Source organism: Sycon ciliatum, chromosome 2, assembly GCF_964019385.1.
Source record: "Sycon ciliatum chromosome 2, ocSycCili1.1, whole genome shotgun sequence".
Lineage (NCBI taxonomy): Eukaryota > Metazoa > Porifera > Calcarea > Leucosolenida > Sycettidae > Sycon > Sycon ciliatum.
This window is the reverse complement of record NC_088644.1, coordinates 18828858-18852536: the sequence shown is the minus strand read 5'-3', so window position 1 is coordinate 18852536 and position 23679 is coordinate 18828858. Positions and strand designations below refer to the sequence as shown.

The window sequence follows — 23679 nt, the reverse complement described above, 5'->3', positions numbered from 1 at the left end:
TTTTCATTTTTATAATTATGTGAGTTGGTGTTATACTTGGGGTCGTTATTCACCAGGTTGACTGTACATCAGTCACATACATCACATACATCAGCAAACACGTCGTTCTGCAATGTTTCTGCTAGTCAGAAGACATAACCAAGTGTACCTCTTTTGTTCGAGCTCTTTCTACCCGTCTTTTCTCCACTGCTACCTTCTTCTCAGCCTCTTGAACTCTACGTTTTTCTTCATCAAGTTGTCGCAGGTCAGCCTGTAAAGGATAGTGGTCAGCAAAGCATGGATCAAAAACCAATTGAACCCTGTGCGAACAACTAGGTCCGTGCTAGCACACATTGATTTCTAGTGTGTAAAGAGTCAAACCAGTCACTGGAACCGCTGTAGCACAATTGTATCTAAATGTAACCAGTGCCGCGATGATCTGGTATGTCCAGTATAGCCGGTGTGCCCTGTGTATCTAGTATATCTATTGTAACCAGCGTACCCGGTGTATCTGGTAATACCGTGTCAACAAGCATCCTGCTGTTGGGTCTTATGATTTGGTGACCGCAATCGTTAAGTTAGCCAAACAAATTTCCACTGACTAGCAGCATTTAGGTCTGCAGGAAATATCGCCTTACTGGACCATGCGGATCAGCTTACTAGTCTCTGTTCTTCTGCTTCCTTCTTCCGTTGCTCCCGCTGCTTCTTTCTTGCAGCTATTGCCGTACTACGTTGTTCCATTGCTACGGACAATAGATTTTAAAAAGTGCGATAAAGATGTGAGGTGAATGGAAAAGCGGATGAATATGGCAATGTGTGTGTATATATAAGCGAGACTAGTACACTGATCAGCTGTATTAAACTATGTCGCCTATCGTCATCATGGCTGGAGGTGTGGTCTTATTTTACTCCAAATCGCACTGAGGGAGGGGTGGGGGTGAGCACTGAATGATGAGTCGGATTGGATAATGGGGGGGTGGGGGGGGGGGGGTGGGGTGGGGGTGAGCACTGAATGATGAGTCGGATTGGATAATGGGGGGGGGGGGTGGGGGGGGGTGGGGGTGAGCACTGAATGATGAGTCGGATTGGATAATGGGGGGGGGGGGGTGGGGGGGGGGGTGAGCACTGAATGATGAGTCGGATTGGATAATGGGGGGGGGTGGGGGGGGGGGGGTGGGGGTGAGCACTGAATGATGAGTCGGATTGGATAATGGGGGTGGGGGGGGGGGGGGTTACTGTAGCATGAGTCTGATTGAGGAGGGGGGGGGGGGGGGGTCTGGATGATCCATCAGCAAACATGTATTCCTTTGCCCCCCCCCTGATATTGGGACAACAAGTTGCCAACGTACAGCAGTTTTATGAAATGCTGCTGATGCATGCACTACCGTTTACAAATGTCTTCATATCATTCTTCCCTCCGGGCAAAATAATATGTCCCTTTCCGACAGCAGTCCGTGCACCAAGGGGTACTCAAGGGCCGGTTCTATTTGCAACCGTGGGAAACAGTCACCAAGACTTTAGGAATTGGAGAATTTATTGAATTTAGGTACCCTTCTATAGAACTAACCGAGGCCGTGTGGGGCCAGGAGAGCCCTTTGGCTCTGTGAACACACTAGCTAAGCGATGGTCTAGTTAGTTAAAATACTACATTGCTCGTAGTTTTGTGGTCCACACAGGTGACCCTTGCCTTGAGAAAGACGTCAGTACATTGCTCATTGTTTTGTAGTCCACACCGGTGGCCTTTGTCTTGAGAAAGACGCCAGTCACCCTATTATCCAGCAAGTGGCCTTCACTTCATATTTTATTTCATTGATTTTTCAGACGCAAATAGATGCCTATCACGTGCATCTTAAAAGGGTGAAAATACAAACACAGACTCAAAGACAGGTACAAAGACAGATTCCTTTCAAAGACAGGTTCCTTTCAAGACAGGCTCCTTTCAAAGGATCAGCCGGGGAAGTGAACTGCCTGAAAACGGAAAAAAATGCCAGACCCACCAGGACTCGAACCCGGGACCTTGCGTGTCATGAGCAATGCTCTAACAGGTTACTTTCACGTTCTTTCCATCACCTAGTGGGCCCTTTTTGCGTAACAGCAAATCCCGATGATGTAACCGATCCATTATGTACATGGCTTACATGTGATCCTGTTATAGGCGATTCACACGACTGGCAAATCCACGTTATTCAGGTGTCTGTGGGAAGTGGAACTTGAAGTCCGCAGTTAGCACAGCTACGGGTGGCGGCCAGAGCTCTCGTGAGTGTACGTGAGTAAACTGCGTTACCCTGGTGATACCGCTGTGATTTGGAATGAGTAGCTTTCTCATCCAACCCGTTCAAGACTACCATAATGTTGTACAATTGTACGACCTCTCTGACCTCTCTGCTCTCTGGCTCATAACTGTGAAAGTGCCCGCAGATGAGTGCATCCATGGGCGAAATGCTCCTGGACACTTTTGATTCCCTCGTGCAAATTTTGGTCGCGTGCAGGAAAATCGCCATTGTAATTTCCCTGTATACGTGGATTTGGCTGTCATGTGAATCACCTATTACGGTGCTGCTGGGTGCATAACAGGTGTTCCGCGCATTTACTAAAAGTGTCACTCGCAATACGGGTTTGACCTCAAGGGCTCTCTTCTCTTTGGAACTTTGCTATAGTGCATGGCACTAACGCAAAACAGCTGTCACGGCTGATGAGGTAACAGCTTTTGTGCTCGCCCGTCGCGATGTCGCTGAACTTGTCCCGATTCCAAAGTGCTTGAATAATAGCAGTCACATAATTATATAATCCCGATTCCAAAGTGCTTGAATAATAGCAGTCACATAATTATATAATCCCGATTACAAAGTGCTTGAACAATAGCAGTCACATATGCAAGTGAGGTACTCACAATTTTGTTACTAGACTGGTAAACATCCCTCTTTATATTTGCTTACCTGAAAGAAGTGCTGATTGCTTTGTGTGGTGAGCTTCTACCACAGCCTTATGGTGAAGTTGTGCATTGTCAACCTTCAGTTGTGGCTTTGCAGCTTTACTTCCACCACTATCCTCTCCTCGTGTCTGAGAATGGGCTTGTTTATTTACTGGTTGGCTTTTCCATGGCTTATGAGCAGTGGACTTCTTTGGTGAAATCTGAGCAATGGATGCATGGCTAGTTCGAGGAGGATTTCCTGTAGAGGTGGATAATGTGGCAGAGGTGCCAGAGCTGGGTGTTGTAGATTCTAGTGGAGATGTTAGCTTGTCTGCTCCTCCTTGGCTGCTCTGAGGCTGGTGGCAAGCTACACTTGCACATCCTCCATCAAACGAGACTGCTTTCTTCCTCGTAACGCATTTTGACACGTGGTCGTGAGTTGATGGCCTTTCCCATTCTCCTTGGATGTGGTCAGTATGGCTAACGGCTGCTTCATCCTCATCATGCTTGTTCACGTTCTTTACCGTTTCACTAGCACCATGCGCTTGTTGAGCTAGCGAATGCTTGCCCGTGTGTCTAGATACAGCTGCTTGTTCCTAGATGATAGAAGGTGGGAATGAGTTTGGTACAAGTGCAGACAGATAGAAAGTAGAAATAGATTTAACTTGACGGAATACTTTTGAAATTGGGGATAGAGTACGGCACAACAGCACGCGGCTCATGAAGTTTCCTAGGGGCTGTCTGTCATATTTTATGTATGAAAATAGATCCGGATACTGGCCAAATTTAGGCTGATCCACCTTCCCACACCCCTTTTCGGACACTTTAAATTTTGTTTTCAGCCATGTTATAATATTATGTGTGATTCAGACCATTTTCTTCACTTGGATCGTCAGCATGTATGTGAGGTGTAGTGTATCAAATCGAAAAATTCAAGATTCACGTGAGACTCGGTTAGAGTGAGTTTCCGTATCCGTAGGAACCCCACCATCCTCACGTATCACGGCGCAGATGCAGCTCCCAGGGCAAACTCCAAACCCAGTGATATTTCCGTGAAGTCTGTCATTTTGCACTAAATTGCGTCCATAATAATATTAGCCATGTCCATTACAATACCCTATTCAGTATCAACTTCTCCGACAAGCCCTTGGTAGAGGAAACAGCCGTTAGGAGCAATGATATCAGTATCAAGTACCCGAAACCCTTTCGTTGTTTGGAATATTTGGCGCGTGTAATGGCTACTGAGGGTAGCAACGTGTCGGCTGAGAGCGCTTGAAGAAGAGCAGGACAGGTTGTTAAAATGCAACTGGTACTTTTAACCCTTTTGCACTTCCTTTTTGTCACGGTGGTACCCGAGAAAAGAGAACGTCCGAGGTAGCAAAGACAGTCGTTCAAGCCATCATTTACCAATCATGCAATGCGTAAAGACAAGTTTTCTCGAGCACTTCAACAAGCAAGCGGTGACTTTGTAGCTGTAGCTTCTGTAACTTGAGTTCTGTCCACGCTCTTTTCGCCCTCGCTGTCACATCATTCTCCCTGTTGTCCTTTCAGTTGCGGTACTGCAACTGGATAAATTGCTGATGCTTCTCCAGAACCACAAATTCTTGGGTGAACTACTGCTGTGTTCACTCACTGCAGCTTCACAGCACTGCATTTATGATTCGAATACCACGTATATTCTACGGCATCTCCACATAACAAACGAACTGATACAAAGCCGACTCATTTATCAAATGAAAGGCAATCTTGCCAGAATTTTTCTTGGACGCAGAATAATGGCAGTCGCTTGTGCAGGGCCCCCTGGTAAGAGATAGGTAGTATGTAGGCAGCACAGTCGTTCTCGTACAAATTCAACCTTTGTGACGGTTTTGTACAACTTTATTGACCTGAAAAAGACGGAAATAGTACGGACCAGCAGGAGTGGGCATTTCCAGCGGACTTTACGGTATTCTGGAGTCAATGCTGTCAAAACTGCCCACCCCCAGACCAGCAATGGTCACGTACCATGCTACACCATCTAAACCCAACAACTGAGACATTCCTAATACCTGATGGTTACCAAGTGTACATGCACTACATACACTGCATGCACTGCATGTAGTGCATACAGTGCATACAGTGCATGCACTGTATGCACTGCATACAGTGCATGTAGTGCATGCACTGTATGCAGTGCATGCACTACATACAGTGCATACAGTGCATGCAGTGCATACAGTGCACGCACTGTATGCACTGCATACAGTGCATACAGTGCGTGCACTGTATGCACTGTATGCACTGTATGCACTACATGCATGTTACTACTCACCAGGTGCCTCAGAGCTACGTTTCGTGTAATCACATTTGGCGGCATCTGTTCTGGGTTGTATTTTAGCGGAGCAATCAAATGGCGATGAGTTGCAGATGACGAAGTCCTCATGTGATGATCAATGTTTTGCAAGTGTGCTGGCCGCTTAGCTGAAGCTGTCATCACCAGTTGTTCCTGCGTAGTCCTATGTGCATGTACCTGTTCTGCACTTCCAGTTTCACTTCCACCTGAACACCCACAAGCACAATAAAATATGAGTAACAAACTGTTGGTGTCAAGCTAGTAAAGTCTCAAGAACTGTTAACTCTACAGATGTTTCTCCTCGGTGCTAAAGTTACATCTGCACACTTCCCAAGATCCCAAGAAGCTTGTCCAAGGTCCCATACACAATATACTTGCTGCTGCTGTATAATAATTATACTCTCGTACAGTGTACACAAATTGGAACATGTACCAAATGTACAAATACCTATAATCACATGCGCATTGAGTACTGTTTCGAACCGGAGACCTCCTCTCCACTTTCTACCTCATATACCTCCTCTCCACTTTCTACCTCATACCTATGTGCAACGATGTACATGTAAGTGCCTCTGCACACGCTTTAGAGGGGACTGTTTCAAATAGGACATATGGCACGAACCGGACCGGGCTCAATATTCACTTTCTCTCTTGGTATTTTGATTAGAAAACATATATTTCGCAGTGAGACTGCGATTTGTTTTACTCCGAGTCAAAAGTTCATGTTTTACTCCGAGCCAAAAGTTCATGGCTCTGCGATGACCAGAAGTGCCATACAAAGCAGGTGGGTTTTTGACGTGTTGCTTCGCACTGCGACTCGAGTGGAATGTCTATCGAAAAATCAACTTCGTGTCTCAGGTAAACAGCGGCTTGCCACTCGCCAATAAAGCACCGTATACCAATGAAAACTAATGGAAGCACACACAAGGCTTATTGTTTCTCTGTACTGGCCGTCATGGAGCGATAGCAATCACCTAATTTCAGAACTCAGGGTGAAACTGACGTGCACTCCAAAGCTGTTCCTGTTTGGACCCACCTCTGTGACACCAAAATTGTCAACGAAAAATTGGGCAACTTGGAGGCAACAGGCCAGCACAAAAGAGTGGCTGAGTTCGATCAACTTTGGCCTCAGAGCAAACTTCAACATGCCAGCTTCCTTCCACAAACATATTTTGAGTGAACAATCCACGCTGATGATCGGTTGGGGTCTACACCATTTCGCTGTCAAACTGGTCCTATTTGAATCAATCTCCTCTACTCAAGCAACAAGTATGTTGATCATGTGAATCATGAGATCTATGATCCTGCTACACAATGATCAATACGGTAACAAGGAACGGCAACAATCTTGTTCATGTGGTACCTCAATGACATCATACTTGACCTTGGCATGGTTGGAGTGATGCCAAAGACCATAAAACGTTTAGAATGATGTCATAGGATGTCGAACATGGACTGGAGTCTGGAGTGTTTCATGAATGACAAGTTACCCACCACTTGCAATGACATGAAGTAGTTTGGCCATCTTTCCCCGATGAGAAAAATCATCATCAGTGGCGGCGGCAGCAGCAGCAGCACCAGTGTGTCGTGTTTTTAGCTGGTCTCCAGTCGCAAGAAATTGTACTTGTTTGGTGAAGCGTCTCCATGCCCACAGACAGCGGCGAAGGAGAAACTTTCGATGTAGACTTTTTGCAGCAACTTCGTCCCTGAATTTAAAAAAAAAAGTTGAACAGGTAACCATAAAGCTATCACAGTTAAACATCGATAATTTGAACATCAAATACCTGAGAATTGGTTGCTTGCCGTGTTTGAGTCAAAATAATCTTCCCTGTAAGAGCCCATGAAGAGAAGGGACCGAGAACGTTCGGTTCCCAAACTATTCATGGGATCCGGCTTCCAGACAGAAGTAGACTGCGTTTGTGCATACATCTATATTACAGGCCCGGCAGAACCGGTCCAGTTGGTCAGGCCATGGCCGGACCAGCGTTTTGGCCAACAACGTGTGCTTACTGCTGAGGAGGTCATGTGTCTACCCTCCATATCATACACAAACTGTATGAAAGACTAGGCTAGGGTAGGGCCGGACCAATCCAAAACTGCTTCCGCTGGTCCCTGTATATTAATGTTGAGACCAAGACAGTACTACATCTGCCTAAACAAGACTTGAATACTAACCCCCGAGGCAAGGGCTTGGTTATTTCTATGACTGAATACTAACCGAGGCAAGGGCTTGGTTATTTCTATTTGAATACTAACCGAGGCAAGGGCTTGGTTATTTCTATGACTTGAATACTAACCGAGGCAAGGGCTTGGTTATTTCTATCACTCATGGTCCAATCACTGGTGTACTTCCCATGCCTTGTGTCCAGCACTGAGCCCCAAACACAGCCATGCAACGGAGCCTGCAGTCCAGGGCATGCACCCATCCTGCAGCTTTGATGCAGGACATGCACCCATCATGCAAATTTGGTCCAGGGCATGCACCCATCATGCAGCTTAGCCTGTGGTCCCATCATGCAGCTTTTAGAGCAATTGCTTTGATTGTAATGGCGCTCAAGCAAGCTATCCGTTGTCTAAGTCTTGGGCAATCATATACTAGTAGGGAGAACTAAGTGATGCATAGTTCAATATGACAAACAGGCTCAATTTCAACGCACTTGCACACGCAGTCTGCACTGCTGTATCGACTGCTGTGTCCACTGACAGCTGCAACTTGGGGCATGACCATTGTTGTACCTCAATCATGATGTCAACATAATCCATGTACATCCTGCAGCGCCAATTTCAACAAAATAATGAAGTTTTCTACCTTTTTTGTTTGAGCTGTACGCGCACTTCTTCTTCTTCATCTCTCTTGAGCTGTAGCGCTCTGAGATTGCTCTTCCACCGTGTCCAGTACCGAAATAATTGCCTCCATTTCCAGATCTCAATGGTAGAGATGTGTTGATGTTGGCGGATAATGACTATCGAATGCCAAGCTGTAAATACACGCTGCAGTAACTAAGGACAATCAAACATAACACCAAACACATGCATCTAAGGGGAGCAGTAAAGCGAAATATTTCAGAGAATTCTACGAGAGTGCTTTATGCTTCAGTGGCTGGATTAGTGCTCGTGTCCAAGACTATGCATGGTGTAGCACAGTGTAGCACAGTGTAGCACAGCGTAGCTCAGTGTGGCACAGTGTAGCACCGCGTAGCTCAGTGTGGCACAGTGTGGCACAGCGTGGCACAGCGTAGCTCAGTGTAGCTCAGTGGCGTGAAAGATCATTCAATACAATGTAATAGTCCATGATCAAGATTGTAGTACTTTCAGTGTGCATAATTTAGCAGTACCTTTAATTCATCTTTTGCATCTTGCTTCCTCCTGTCTTCTTCTGCTCTGGCTTGTACTTGCTGTGTTTCCTGATGCTTGCTTGACAGTTTACTCTTTCCTGTGGAAATTGAGGAACCCAAGCTTGGCGTGATTCTAGCAGTTGGTTGTTTCCGAACTTTGCTTGGTTTTGTTGATGCTCTAATTTGGTCTGTAGACAGGTCTTCAGACAGACCTGATTGCCCAACATTGAAACCAGGTACGGCTTTGCTTTGCCAATCACTAAGACACAAGTCTTGAACTTCAGTGGAATGCGTCTTCTTCCTAAAAAGGTCAATTCAGACAAAGATGCACCATACCTCTAAATCAGAACCTGTATTTGAAGAACACCAGAAAAATACGATCACAACGTTTTGTGTACCGCTGCTTGGCCCAACATCTTGCTAGTCCCCTTCTTCAGTCTTTGTACCAGCTTCGGGCAATTGCATCTGGTCACCAGGCATGCCCATGGGGAAGGCACAACGGGCCTAGTTCTCCCACTTGTTTCTACGCAGTATGGCATGCGCTCTATTTCCTTTCAGGCTGCAAGCAGATGGAATTATCTTCCAGCCGCATGTCGACAGGCTTAGTCTCTTGCTCTGTTCATCAACATGGCCAAACTTTACCTAGGGTTCCCAGTGAAAATACGGTAGCCTGTTCGGACTCGCCTAGTGTAATAAAACGAGAGGGCTTGAAAGCCCAGGAGCCCTCGCTATGCTTTGTTTTTACCTAGGTCATCATGTGTGTTATTCGTGTTACCATGGGCACGATAATCGTATTGCAAAGACATTCTATCAGTTCGAATAACACACATGATAACCTAGGCAAAAAAAGCAAAGCGAGAGCTCCTGCGCTTTAAAGCCCTCTCATTCCTAATTTCTTAACACACATACCGGTAGATACATAACTCAAAACTCTTACACTCAGACAGGTACATGTACATGACACACACATACATTCATGTACCTTCTACCGAGTGCTGATGTGTGTATGGTTTGGCTGAGAGCGCGTGGTTGTGAAGAGTTGGGAATGCAATAATTCTACCGAGTAGTTATTATTATTAAAAATATTACGTTATGGTCCTAGCTTATTCATTTTTTTTCAACACATAACATGGGATTCAAACCCGCAACGTTGACCTGCACGGATCCTCTCGATCCACTTCGCATACATGCACATTCTACCAAGTTGCTTCACGTTATGATTCTGCTGTTGAAAGCCCTAATAGTATTTGATTATGTGGCCAGCTTTCTGTGACGGGACGATAGGGGACATGTACGGGAGAGCGCACCAGGCATGGCGCGTCACGTGATAATGGCCCTACCATACACTCCAGTCTATCCGGAGGCGTGGGTTTGAATCCCACTGCTGCCACTATTACAGGAAGAGATTCAGACAACGTAGGTAGCACAGAACTTATACTGAAAGACTCAAGTGAAGGAAAACTAAACAACGGAGCAAAATGAACTGGGAAACCGAAAGACGGATCTATATATTACTTTTTGATATATATTATTAACAGATTGAAGTCCAGCTACAGCTCCGAGTGCTAGCTAGCGGTCTATAATTTGCAACATGGGACAGTGGCAGTTACGCATCACTGGTCACATTGGTGTTATTGTGTGGAAAGAAGAATACAGATGCTATCTAATAATTATAGGTAGCAAGAGACTTGATGATGGCAGCAATAAAATAGTGCAATAAATGTACGTAGTGGTTTGTGTAGGAGAAAGTCTGTCTGCTACACACCAACCGAGCTCTCCGGCCGACCTCGACACATTGCCACAGCATACCATCAGCAATGTGATACTTCCATTGGTACTCAGTTCCTTCAGACAGCTGTTTCGAGTATAAAACTCTCGTCGGTGAAGGTAGATATTGTAGAATGGCTAATACGATAGCTCACTTTGCTGATGGAGTGCTGTGGCAACGTGTCCAGGTCGGCCGGAGAGTGCAGTTGTGGTGTGGTGCTGGCATGTGCCATGTGTCGTACTAAGACATTGCTGGCATGTGCCTTGTGTCGCACTAAAACCACCGCCAGTAAATGTCTGCCACTACCCTATAGTGTAAATGCACTCTTTTCCCGTAATATTCCCCAGGCCAAGGTTAGACATTCACACTGTTATGTAACAAGGGCCCACAGCACTACACGTTGCTCAGTTTTCTGTATGCAACTTTTTTTTTAAATTGAGATTATTTTTCCTCAGCGAACACGTTTTCCCAGCCAACATGTGCGATGTACAATGCTAACTGAAACAAACACCAGGATTCTTTGATTGTGTAAGAGTAATGGATTACGTACAAGGCACGCTCCATGTCTTCCTTTTCCGTTTTCACTTTCTTCCGCAATTTGTTCACCTCTGCTTGCAAAAGCATATCTTCTATCTTCTGCTTGGCTTCGTCATGAGCTTGTTGTTCCATGATTAACTGCATCACAAGAGCAAGAAGACACAATGAAAACCGTATACTGTCTGTATAGTATCATTTCCGTGACAAGTAGGGGTGGAATGGTTAGTACGGTTAACCGGTTATGTAGCTGTTAAGAGTAAATGAGCAGATATCCGTTTCCACGATGGTTACACGGTTCCATTGTTCACTGCACACTGTACACTGTGCATAATACCGTAGGTTGTTGAGCTCTGGCCATGTGACAACATGACCCTACACTGCAAGTACTGCGGACACTGTCTGCGCACAATGGATGCATGACAAGGTGATGCTTCAGTCGCAGTCCAGTGGAGTATACAAAATCAAAACATTTTGAACCAGCTCTGAAACTCTGAGCAAGTGACAACATGCATCCACTCGCATGTGGTGGTAAGTGTTTTGTTTTGCATGAGGTGACGGGATGTTCATAATCACTACACACGGACGGAATATTCACAATCATTGCATATGGACGGGAAATTTACAATCAGTGCGCATGGCATTGTACACGCAAGCAGGGTATGTACCGTTTAGTAGATATAACCAAGAGTACATCAACCAGAGTGTGCAACTGTGCAGATCAGATCTGAAACAGCGTAGTTCGTGCACTACGTCGCCTTGAAGAGGTCAGCCAAGCTGCGACTTGCGTACAGCTCAAAATTTCGTGTTCCACAGCCCGGAAATCAGCCAAGTGTGCATGATTATAGACATCATCCTGTGTTTGGATTTCTGTGTTCTTGTGTGACTGCGTGCGCAGCGTACATCCGCTGGCAAGTAAATTCACCAGGATATCCGTATCAAAAAAATGCCGAAATCAGGATAAACTCAGTGACCTGCACCACCGCGACTGGTTACGCAACTTTTCACCGTACCTATGGCTTACCATGCCGTCAGAAATGACGTACTCCACGGATTACGCTCCCACAGGAACCATCCTGAGTTGCATACACTGGTTTATGTACTCGTTATACAGGTAGACTTCCTCTAATTCGAACCTCAAATTGCCAGGCCCCAATTTCGAATTATCCGGAACTTCTAATTATCCAAATGCAGTCCCATGTACTGATATGTACGTCAAAACGCTCGAAATTGCATGCTGATTATTTTTGCACATTTTATTAACAACAACGAAACATGGGTGGTCATGAACAACGAAATCATTTTAAAATCATTTCATGAAAACACTGGATCGACACAAAGTCATTGGACATTATTTTCATCTTCTACGAAGTTCTAGTGAAGCAGTTTTCAATCGCTGCAGCTGTCCTGAAACAATTTCGACGGAAAAGAACAGCGCTGCCTTCTCTGCGTCATGAAAGCCCATCGGAGAACAGCACGTCGTTCTTAAGAACGGAAGTGGAGCGTAGGCATAGACAATTTTTACGACTTCCAGTTGTTGTTCAGTTCCAAACTTCTCTGCGCATGAGCTGGCGCGGCATGACAAACCACTGAGATCCGCGAAGGGAGCCAGCCACCTGGAAGAAGTCGTCTTCAATCAAATCTCGCAACTTTGCCTTGCACAGGCTTGAATCAAATTTCGAGAGAAGGTAGGTGTCGCCAACCCTATTGTCGATCCTGGAGCGGACCAGGGATCGATTTTTGAGTTACTCTTGGCTAGAGAAGGAGAAAAAATGAACTTTGAATCATGAGTAGAGCAACCCCATCTCACTTCGAAATAAGCGGTCGAAGGACATAGTCACCGTACTGTAAACTGCTCTTCTGTACGAAGACAGAGTTCGAATTATCCAGCGGGCGCACTTTTCGTACTTCGAATTATGCATTCGAATTTGACTTGAAGTGACTTGCAGAAGATCGGTACGACGAAAAAGTTCGAATTACACGGAATGTTTGAAATATACCGTATTCGAATTAATTAGAGGGAGTCTACCTGTATAACCGTGTAGTAAGCAGTTAAGATTTCGGTTAAAGGGGAAGTGCATCGATTTTTCAAGCAGGGTCCAGAAGAAAGACAATTTGATATCGGTTCGAATGGCATATCTCTCACTTGCATACGATAAGCCAAACTTGACAAATCGGCAATTGTATGCTCACGTTGCCATAGCGACCAGCGCAGTGATGACGCACGTTCTGCTTAGCTCCGTGAGACAAAGGGTCGATCACTGCAGAATTTGGTCGTTTTCAATTGTCCTATTGTATTCACGATGTGAAAGAAGTGCTGTGTCCAATGCCGTTAGTGCCGTGAACTGTATATTGGCCTTCTCCTGCATTTCCCTCGGCTGATTGTAGCCTAGGAAATGGTTCCTCTAGGAGAGGATGCTTGATATTCGCCATCTCTCCTTGAAATTTCAGCAAACTTTCAAAAAGCTACGACATTATTTTGTTCCTCAATCTCCACCACCCATCGTCACACCTGGCTTCAGATGTTCCGAGAGATAGGAGAGTCACTAGGAAGCATCTCACCCATCTTCAGGAAGTGGAAAGAGCAAATGCCATGGTCCTTGGTTGGGGTAAATGCTGATCGTGACGTCTGATTTGTCCCAACGAAGATTTCAGCACTCTATTCGTCACTATTTTCGCTTGTCTGCTGACGTCTCCGCACTCCAGCTTTCTCCTGTCGGTGTCACGTCCGAGTACACAACCGAGAGGACTACTATGTATTTTTATTTTTTACTATTAACACAGCCCTCCTGGAAAACATGCGGAGAACAAAAAGAAACGAGGAAAAGGACAAAACATAGGGAATGTAGGGACGATGTGTCGATGTGCTGGGAGCAACTCAATCGACCAGAGGTCTCGGCGTCAACTAATAGACAGTTCCCAGCACTAACAGCATTGAACACAGCCCTTCTTTCACTTCGTGAATACAATAAACCAATTGAAAATGACCAAAATCTGCAGTGATGGATCTTCTCTCTCACAGAGCTAAGCAGAACGTGCGTCATCACTGCGCTGGTCGCTATGGCAACGTGAGCACACAATTGGCGATTTGGCAAGTTTGGCTTATCGTATGCAAGCGAGAGATATGCCATTCGAATCTATATAAAATTGTCTTTCATCTGAACCCTACTTGAAAAATCGATGCGCTTCCCCTTTAATGATAACCCGAAAACTGCAACCGCTTCAGGCCTACTTTGCAGTTTGCACTGTCGCGGCACTGTTTGCCCAGAAAGTCTATTGAAGTATGATGTGATGTGCAGTTCTGCTCTCGTCATAGTGACAGGTTGTGCAGGAACACTCTCGCCCTTCTTGGTGAATGGTGATTGCTATGATGTGCTCTGGCTGGTGCAATAGTCAGCTATAGCCATTATTTTGTACATTGGGTTGTGTCATTCATACCTTCTTGGCATCGCTTGAAATTCTATCCACCTCCCTCCGTTGTGCCTCCTTCACACGTCTTTTTCTGCTACGTTCCTGTGCCTGAGGTAAAAACAATTGTGCACAATCGCAGGGGGTTATTAAGAAAACGGTAGTGTCAGGGGTTGGAGCGTCCCCGCCCCCCCCCCCCCTCCCCCCTCTTTGTTCAGAGAGATAGTCCTGTAAAACGTCCAAAACCGAGGCGATTTTCAATGGATATCTATGTGAAAAGTGTGGTGCACGCACGTGCCGTCTTCATAATCATTGTTACATGTTCAGGCATAACAGTTGTGAGTCGACTTCGTCATGTGGTGTCTTGCACGCACAGTCACTGCGTGTACACCCACAGACGTAAAATATCAACTCATTTTGTTGGTGCATGCAGTTGTGCAGCCTGTACTGTGTCGTAGACAATAGAGTTTCGTCACTGTAAGTGTACACTGGACTGCCAAGCTGTTGCTCTACGGAGAGCTCGTAACTTAGCATGGGACGTGTACTCAACCGCGATGTTTGAGCAAGTAAGCAGTTCTGCAGGTGCCCTCGGGATTGCTGGGACACTGCTTGAATTGCATACGCATGGGATAGACGTTTGAGAAATTCTAGACAATTGCATAGTCAATCATTGTTTGGAGGTTTACCAAAGTAAATGGGCATTGCCGCTTGGCCAAATTGATAGTCCCAGTTGCTTCTATTCAGAAAACCAGTGTTGTGTTCACTACTAACACCTCAAAAGTTTCAGGATCGCACAGACGCCACAAGACAAAAGGTCACGTAATTCTTTACGGACTATAATGAATGAACAGTAGAATACATTGAGAAGAAGAGACTGGAAAAATACGAACTACATCGGAAAGAGAACTCTAGAACACTAAAGAAAACAAACCACAGCATCAAGGAAAAGAACAACGCATGAGGGGTAAAGCGTTGGCCAGCCACACCGTGCGTCCAACTTTGGCATGAGCGTACAGAAGAGCGTACAGCGCTCGGAAAGCGGAAGCTAAATTTGGCGGCAAAGCGACAGCAATAGTACGGCGCGCGGCACATAAGCAGTACGAGGCGAGGCACGTATACGCGTGTGCGGCAAACATTACACACCATGTACCATATATGCATGAACAGCGCGGGGCGCATACTAACTCATTCAACATCAGTGCGCGGCGCAGGCATCTAGCTAGCTGGCGCAAGCATGATCATAATTGCATGCCATCACGCAATCAGCGCACATAAATCGCGCATCAAATAAATAAGTAATCAAACACAAATCAACACATCAACTAAATAAATCAACGAGCTAGCAAGAACACAATTCAAAAATGCAACGAAGAAATAATTACTATTCTAGTCGGTTATTCGCATGGGACCAAGCGCAATGTCCAAGCTGATGAACTGTGATTGCACAAGGTAAGCCCAAGCTCCTGAGCTAACCGTTCTGGTGTGCAGTCTTCTTCGTGCTGCAAACACACACTACACAATGTGTCGTATCTCGTAACAAGTACTGTACCAATCACAACGAACACTAACAATACGCAATAGTAAACAATAATCAAAAACACTACGCAAAAAACAAAGCAAGCAGCACCTAGCCAGGGAGACAAGCAGGAGTCACGGTCGCAATGAGATCTCGACGACACCCCAGAAGACCTTTCTCCGACACGATACACAACATTCTCCCCACCAAAGGGCTTCAACCACACTGATCACAAATCAAGACGAGGTGGTGGTCGAACGGTACGACGAGATCGACGCGTAACTTGCGGTTCAACGGTCGTCGAAGGTATTTCAACATCATCGACGACGTTGACTGAATCAGCGCTCGCGGGTGTCTGCGGCTCAGCGTCCACAGCAGGCGGCTCAACATGCTCCTTCGCTACTTCCAACGGAACCAAGCGTTGAATGGGCCGTAGCATGGACGATTGGCCAACTTGGACTTTGGCCACTCTGCACTTGCCATCTCTTCCAGGATACAGCTCTGCGACCCTACCCAAGCGCCATGATTGCCGCTTCCGGTTGTCGTCGGCAATAAACACAACGTCGTTCACGACAATCGGAGTTGACTTCGACCGATGATACTCACTGAGACGAATGAGATACTCAGACGACCAACGCTGGTTGAGGTGCTCGTAGACGGTGTGGACATACTTGACTCGAGCGGACAACTGCCGTGGATCGAGTGGTCTGTCAGACGAGGCAATACCGGTTGCAAAGATGTCTCCCAACATCATGGCTGGAGTCAGCGGCGACTCGTCAGCTACATCCGTAGAAACCGGAGTGAGGGGTCGAGAGTTGACGACTCTCTCGATCTCCGTCAAGACAGTGAACAGCTCGTCTCGACTCAATGACGCTCGACCGAGAACCTTCTTCAAGGGAGCTTTCACACATGCCACCAGACGCTCATAGAACCCTCCATGCCACGGGGCAGATGGCGGATTGAAGAACCACGGGATTGCCACCTTGTCTGCGGCGGACTTGAACGTCGTAGCATTATCTGAACGTATACGCAGCGGCTTTCCACGACGGGCGATGAAACGACGCAATGCTAGCAGGAACACCTCTGTCGACAGGCTATCCACGAGCTCTAGGTGCACTGCGCGAGTAGTACCGCACACGAAGAGTGCGACCCACACTTTCTGAACATTTGATGAACTGCGCACGTACAACGGACCGGCATAATCAATACCTGTGAGACCGAATGGCTGGTGGTGCTTCACCCTGTCTGAGGGCAACGGCGGCATCTCCTCAGCAGCAGCCTGTGCGCGAAATCTGCGGCAAACAATGCACTTCTCCGACACGCTACGAAGAAACCGACGAGCTCCGAGAATCCAGAACTGCTGTTGTAGAAACGCAAGCACGCTCTCTACACCCTGGTGCATTCGCTGAAGGTGAGCATCACGCAGAAACAACTCACTTAGATGACATCTGCCCAGGATGATCGGATGCTGAACCTCGTAGGACAGATCGCTCTCCTGCAGACGACCACGAACTCTGAGCAAACCAGCTTCATCCAGAAACGGAGACAACTTGAACAGCTTCGAACCCTTCTTCAGTGGCTCCTTGCTCCGCAACTGGGACAACTCCTTGGGGAAGCATTGCTCTTGGATGGCGCGAAACATCACAGACTCAGCAGATGGAATCAATTCTGCACGCGAAACACCCTTGTGTCGCCATGACAGCATACGTGCGACCAAACCGCGAGCTCGCTGCCACTTGGAGAACTTCTCCCACGGCCAAACAACTGGAGTGTCAACCTCCACAGCCGACACGCGTGCTTCGGTGACGGACTCATTGGTGCTCTGAAACGAGATGACTGGTGGCCACTGAGACTCATCGCTCAACCATGACGGACCATGCAGCCACATCTCCTTCTGCAAGTCACACACTGGGACACCACGCGAGACAAGATCTGCAGGGTTGCTAACTCCTGGACAGTGACGCCATTCTACTTGCAGCTTCTGCGAAACTTCTTGCACTGCAGCAACTCGATTAGCAACATACGTCTTCCAGTGATACGACGGCTTTGAGATCCAGTGCCATGTGGTTAGGCTGTCTGTCCACCCCACAATCCTTTCAATTGGCACTCTCAATTCATTGACGACAAAGGACAACATCTTCACGCCAAGACACACAGCCGACAATTCCAGACGCGCAAGAGTGGGACGTACAACAGGTGCAACCTTCGCCTTCGCACACAACAAAGAAGACGTCAAACCGGACACAACATAGAAACAACAGCCATAGCCCTTCTCGGATGCATCTGAGAATACATGCAACGTGACTGGAGCATCTGGAGTACACCCGATCCATCTGGGGATTTTAACGGAAGAAAGCGCTGCGAGCTCTCCCCACCATGAAGCACATCGGACAGCCAAATCAATAGGGAATGGGTCATCCCAACCACCGCCGAGCTTCCAACTCTCTTGCAACATCATCTTGCCTGGCACAACTGCGGGTGACGCCCAACCTAGCGGATCGAACACAGCGGCAACACAACGCAACAACGCACGACGAGACCAACCAGACACTTCCTTGGGACACTCAACATCACCGAGCGCAGCCACCGAAATACAATCTGACTCGGTGTTCCACACAATACCCAGTGCCTTGGAACCAGCCTCGGGGTCTGAGGTCATCGTGTTCCCTCGCCACTTCCGCAACTCCATGCCTGCTCCCTGCAAAACATTAACGCTATACTCCTGCAGCTTTTCAGCATCCGCACAGCATGGCAAGCTAGAAACGCAATCATCAACATAAAAACTACGCAGCAGCAGCTCTATGATATCACGCTCAGCAGCAGAAGCAGACTCGAATGCACTATCGAGATGAAAGCGCAGCACAGCACTAAGTATGAAAGGAGAACAATTCACTCCAAAAGGCAGCTTCTTTAAACGCCAGATACACATTTCTTCGCTACCTATCTCAGGCCAAACAAAACGCAGATATGGCCTATCTTCTTCACGCATTCCGATCATAAAAAAAGCCTTGCGAATATCGGCTTGTACAGCACATTCATACTCACGGAACCTGAGGAGGATACCAGTGAGATCCGGTAGGAGTGATGGCCCGGGATCGACCATGTCGTTTAGGGATGGTGCTCCGGTGCAGGCGGCGGATGCATTGAAGACGACCCGTGTCTTCGTCGTTGAGGCGTCGCTACGGAATACGGCATGATGCGGCATGTAATAGCCGGCTTCCTCCGGATGCGGTTCCTTTTCAATGGCATCCAGCTTCAAGTACTCAGTGATGAGGACGTCATCATACGCTGGACGTTGACCTCGTCTCTGTAGCTGCTTCAGCAGTGAGTGTGCCGCTGCCATCGCTTGGTTTAGGTTGGCTGGCGGACGCTTCTCAGATCGCCATAGCAATCCCACTTGGTAATGAGGGCCTTGCCGCTCTATCGGGAAGTCCGGTAACGTCTCAGCTATTTCCGGCACCTCTTCCATCTTCCACAGTCGGTCAAGTTCAATACAACTCACACTGACGGTCGCTGACTTGGTTTCACGATTAGCCGGTCCTGACAGCACCCAGCCTATTTCAGTGTGCCAGGCCGTCTCTCCATTGATTTGCTCCTTGCGGAGAAGGAACTCATTGCAGTAGTCAGCTCCAATCAGCATGTGCACTTCGCTTGATCCGGCCTTTGTCGAGTCATCAGACAGCTGCAATCCCTGTGACTGCCAACGTGCAATTGTGCTGTCTGCTAGCGGATCGAATCGGAGACCTAGCGACTTCTTTTGCCAGGCATTGACGGAAATGGACTTCGTTGCACCCTTGATGGTGACACGGTACCTGTCCATCTTTTCAAACTTCGGCTCCACGTCAAACGCCTTCAGCCTGACAGTTTGCGATCCAAGGTGTGCCGGTTGCAGCGAGTTCACCAGTGGCGCGGTGATGAACGATGCCTGCGCACCTGGGTCGATGAATATGCGTACACTGGCCTTTCGGCTAGGTCCTTGTACCTCAGCCACGCCGGTCATCAAGTGCACGCTGTTTGCACTGCATTCATACGTACCGACTTTCGATTCGGCTATCGGTTCGGATGTTACCTGTTTGTCCTCTCTGTGCAGTAGACTGTGGTGTCGCTTGTTGCAGTGCTTGCAACGACCCTTGTTCTGACAATTCATCACTCGATGTCCTGGTCTCAGGCAGTTGAAACACAGTCCCTCTGCCTTGACGTACGCGTTTCGGTGCTCAGACGCCATAGCTGACAATTTCTTGTTAGCCTCATCAACGCTGACCGTCAAACACTCTGCCGACGCAAACGGTATACGTTTGTCGCTGGTGCTAGACTTGGCAGGCTTCAGCTTGCTACGTCCGTGGGCTGTTTGGTAAGCCATACCATCCTCCGCAAACGCCTTCAAGTCCTTCGTGTAACATCTCTTCTCGATCAAGAAGGCCTTAGTTTCTGCCGACACAGCTTCTAGCAGGACTTGACGTACGACACATCCGAACAATTCAGTGTCGTCCAGCTCACCGATTTGTCCGCGGCTAGAGGTACGGCTAGGCCTGGCGAGTTTTGCCCACTTCTCCGTCTCGCGCGTCACTCGTACCACAAACTGGTAGAAACTCTCATCACTTTTCTGCTGTATGGCCATCAGGGCTTGCCACGCTTTGTCGGCGGTCTTCCCATGCGCCATCAGCAGCTCGCGCTTCGCTTCGGCAAAGGTGTTGCAGCCATAGCATGCACCTTCCAACTTGCTGCCAGCAACAGCCACGCGCAAGCGGATCAGGTACTCGTCGTCGCTGAACTCATTTTGCTTTGCCACATCCTCGAACAGTTCGAGATAGGTCTCAACAGTCTGCTTACCGTCGAACTTCGGCATCTTGATGGCAGCCCTCTTGCTCGCTAAACTGCCATTCGTCGTATTCAACAAAGTGCTCTCATCACTCTGAGTCTCTCGTGTGTGCTGTACTTGCAACTCCAAATCTGCAATCCTCGCAAGCAGCTGCTCGTCATCTTTCCTTTCCAATCTACTTCCTGCTCGTTCGTCGCGCTCTCTTTCTGCACGCACTTTCTCCTCGTGCTTCTCGATACGCTCCTCTACGTAAGTACGCAATGCCTCTCCAGTGTAGCCATAAGCTTGACCATTTGCGATCAGCTTCGCTTCTACCTCATCCATGTTCACGCGTCTCTATCCTGGCGTGGTCGCCAAAATGTTGTGTTCACTACTAACACCTCAAAAGTTTCAGGATCGCACAGACGCCACAAGACAAAAGGTCACGTAATTCTTTACGGACTATAATGAATGAACAGTAGAATACATTGAGAAGAAGAGACTGGAAAAATACGAACTACATCGGAAAGAGAACTCTAGAACACTAAAGAAAACAAACCACAGCATCAAGGAAAAGAACAACGCATGAGGGGTAAAGCGTTGGCCAGCCACACCGTGCGTCCAACTTTGGCATGAGCGTACAGAAGAGCGTACAGCGCTCGGAAAGCGGAAGCTAAATTTGGCGGCAAAGCGACAGCAATAGTACGGCGCGCGGCACATAAGCAGTACGAGGCGAGGCACGTATACGCGTGTGCGGCAAACATTACACACCATGTACCATATATGCATGAACAGCGCGGGGCGCATACTAACTCATTCAACATCAGTGCGCGGCGCAGGCATCTAGCTAGCTGGCGCAAGCATGATCATAATTGCATGCCATCACGCAATCAGCGCACATAAATCGCGCATCAAATAAATATTTAAACAATCGACGAGGAGACAATAGTCGTAAAATGGCAATAAATAAGATAAATTGTGCACTCATAACAACAGCAAAAATGAAGAAAGTCAAGTTCCATAACGTTTTCTTGTGACTGTCATCAGTGGAACGCCGTCACATAAAAATGTAATAACTAAAACACACACTTATATACATGTAGCTAATATGGTTTCAGGTAGAAATACAGCAGCTAACAAGTACAAAAAGCGAAGTTTGCACCTTTGCAATGTGTGAATATAGTGTATGTGAGAAAGGTAGTGGCAGATGAATGTGATACTGTGTGAATGAATGTAATGGTGCGTGTATATTACTTGAAGAGTGTGAGTGATACAACGTTTTCTTTCTGTTTACATAGCACAGGGTCACGAGTACGAATATACACAGCTTCCAACACCTGCAATTGCTTGAAGAAACATGCGCAACGAATAACACTAAACCAGGAATCGTCAAACACCTTACGACATTCTGGACTGGACACCAAATGCTTGTACACTGCAGACTTCCTCTTGTCAACATCAAACTCCTCCTCATCACTACTCTCATCCTCCACCTCCATTCCAATGCCGCCGTCCATCCCATCGCACTCGTATTCGTCGTCATCAGTCTCCATCTCCTCGCGACACCGCTTCCCTCTCCTTGATTCGTTCTGTGCCGTGCCTGTGCTTCCTCCTGCGTCTCCTTGCCTTGTGTTCTCCACTTGTCTCAGTCGTGCCTCTGCTGACTGAGACAAGTGGAGAACACAAGGCAAGGAGACGCAGGAGGAAGCACAGGCACGGCACAGAACGAATCAAGGAGAGGGAAGCGGTGTCGCGAGGAGATGGAGACTGATGACGACGAATACGAGTGCGATGGGATGGACGGCGGCATTGGAATGGAGGTGGAGGATGAGAGTAGTGATGAGGAGGAGTTTGATGTTGACAAGAGGAAGTCTGCAGTGTACAAGCATTTGGTGTCCAGTCCAGAATGTCGTAAGGTGTTTGACGATTCCTGGTTTAGTGTTATTCGTTGCGCACGTTTCTTCAAGCAATTGCAGGTGTTGGAAGCTGTGTATATTCGTACTCGTGACCCTGTGCTATGTAAACAGAAAGAAAACGTTGTATCACTCACACTCTTCAAGTAATATACACGCACCATTACATTCATTCACACAGTATCACATTCATCTGCCACTACCTTTCTCACATACACTATATTCACACATTGCAAAGGTGCAAACTTCGCTTTTTGTACTTGTTAGCTGCTGTATTTCTACCTGAAACCATATTAGCTACATGTATATAAGTGTGTGTTTTAGTTATTACATTTTTATGTGACGGCGTTCCACTGATGACAGTCACAAGAAAACGTTATGGAACTTGACTTTCTTCATTTTTGCTGTTGTTATGAGTGCACAATTTATCTTATTTATTGCCATCAAATAAATAAGTAATCAAACACAAATCAACACATCAACTAAATAAATCAACGAGCTAGCAAGAACACAATTCAAAAATGCAACGAAGAAATAATTACTATTCTAGTCGGTTATTCGCATGGGACCAAGCGCAATGTCCAAGCTGATGAACTGTGATTGCACAAGGTAAGCCCAAGCTCCTGAGCTAACCGTTCTGGTGTGCAGTCTTCTTCGTGCTGCAAACACACACTACACAATGTGTCGTATCTCGTAACAAGTACTGTACCAATCACAACGAACACTAACAATACGCAATAGTAAACAATAATCAAAAACACTACGCAAAAAACAAAGCAAGCAGCACCTAGCCAGGGAGACAAGCAGGAGTCACGGTCGCAATGAGATCTCGACGACACCCCAGAAGACCTTTCTCCGACACGATACACAACAACCAGGTTAGACGATCTCAATACACACAGGGAGGGCACATTACTTCTCCCAGAAGCCATGAAGTTCTGAGTTGCAACAAATATTGTTGTTGTTGTGTTTATTTTAATTCGCAAACCAAACAGGCAGATCTGCCCAATGAAAAGGTGGCGAATGCAGATAGAAAGCAGTAATTAATGAAATTGGAGAGGGATGTAATAAGGATAGAGGTGGAGAGAAACTAAGCCAGCTGATCATCAAACAGGACGTTTGGTACTCCAGGTACTCAGGGTGTGCGGGATCATGCTGGCGCGGAACTGGCGGAGCGTGGAGATG

General features: G+C 47.0%; 1 protein-coding gene across 1 annotated transcript in view; it reads right to left on the bottom strand.

The window, feature by feature from the left end:
- Positions 1-23679, bottom strand: part of LOC135809040 (coiled-coil domain-containing protein 191-like) — a 49654-nt gene that overhangs the window by 12251 nt on the left and 13724 nt on the right. The window contains exons 5-13 of the mRNA XM_065322298.1: positions 14298-14378; positions 10876-11000; positions 8558-8858; positions 8032-8222; positions 6717-6928; positions 5202-5428; positions 2916-3486; positions 640-722; positions 149-250 (exon numbers count right to left, since the gene is read on the bottom strand). Coding sequence (XP_065178370.1) covers positions 149-250; positions 640-722; positions 2916-3486; positions 5202-5428; positions 6717-6928; positions 8032-8222; positions 8558-8858; positions 10876-11000; positions 14298-14378 — 1893 coding nt within the window. The remainder of the gene's footprint in view (positions 1-148; positions 251-639; positions 723-2915; positions 3487-5201; positions 5429-6716; positions 6929-8031; positions 8223-8557; positions 8859-10875; positions 11001-14297; positions 14379-23679) is intronic.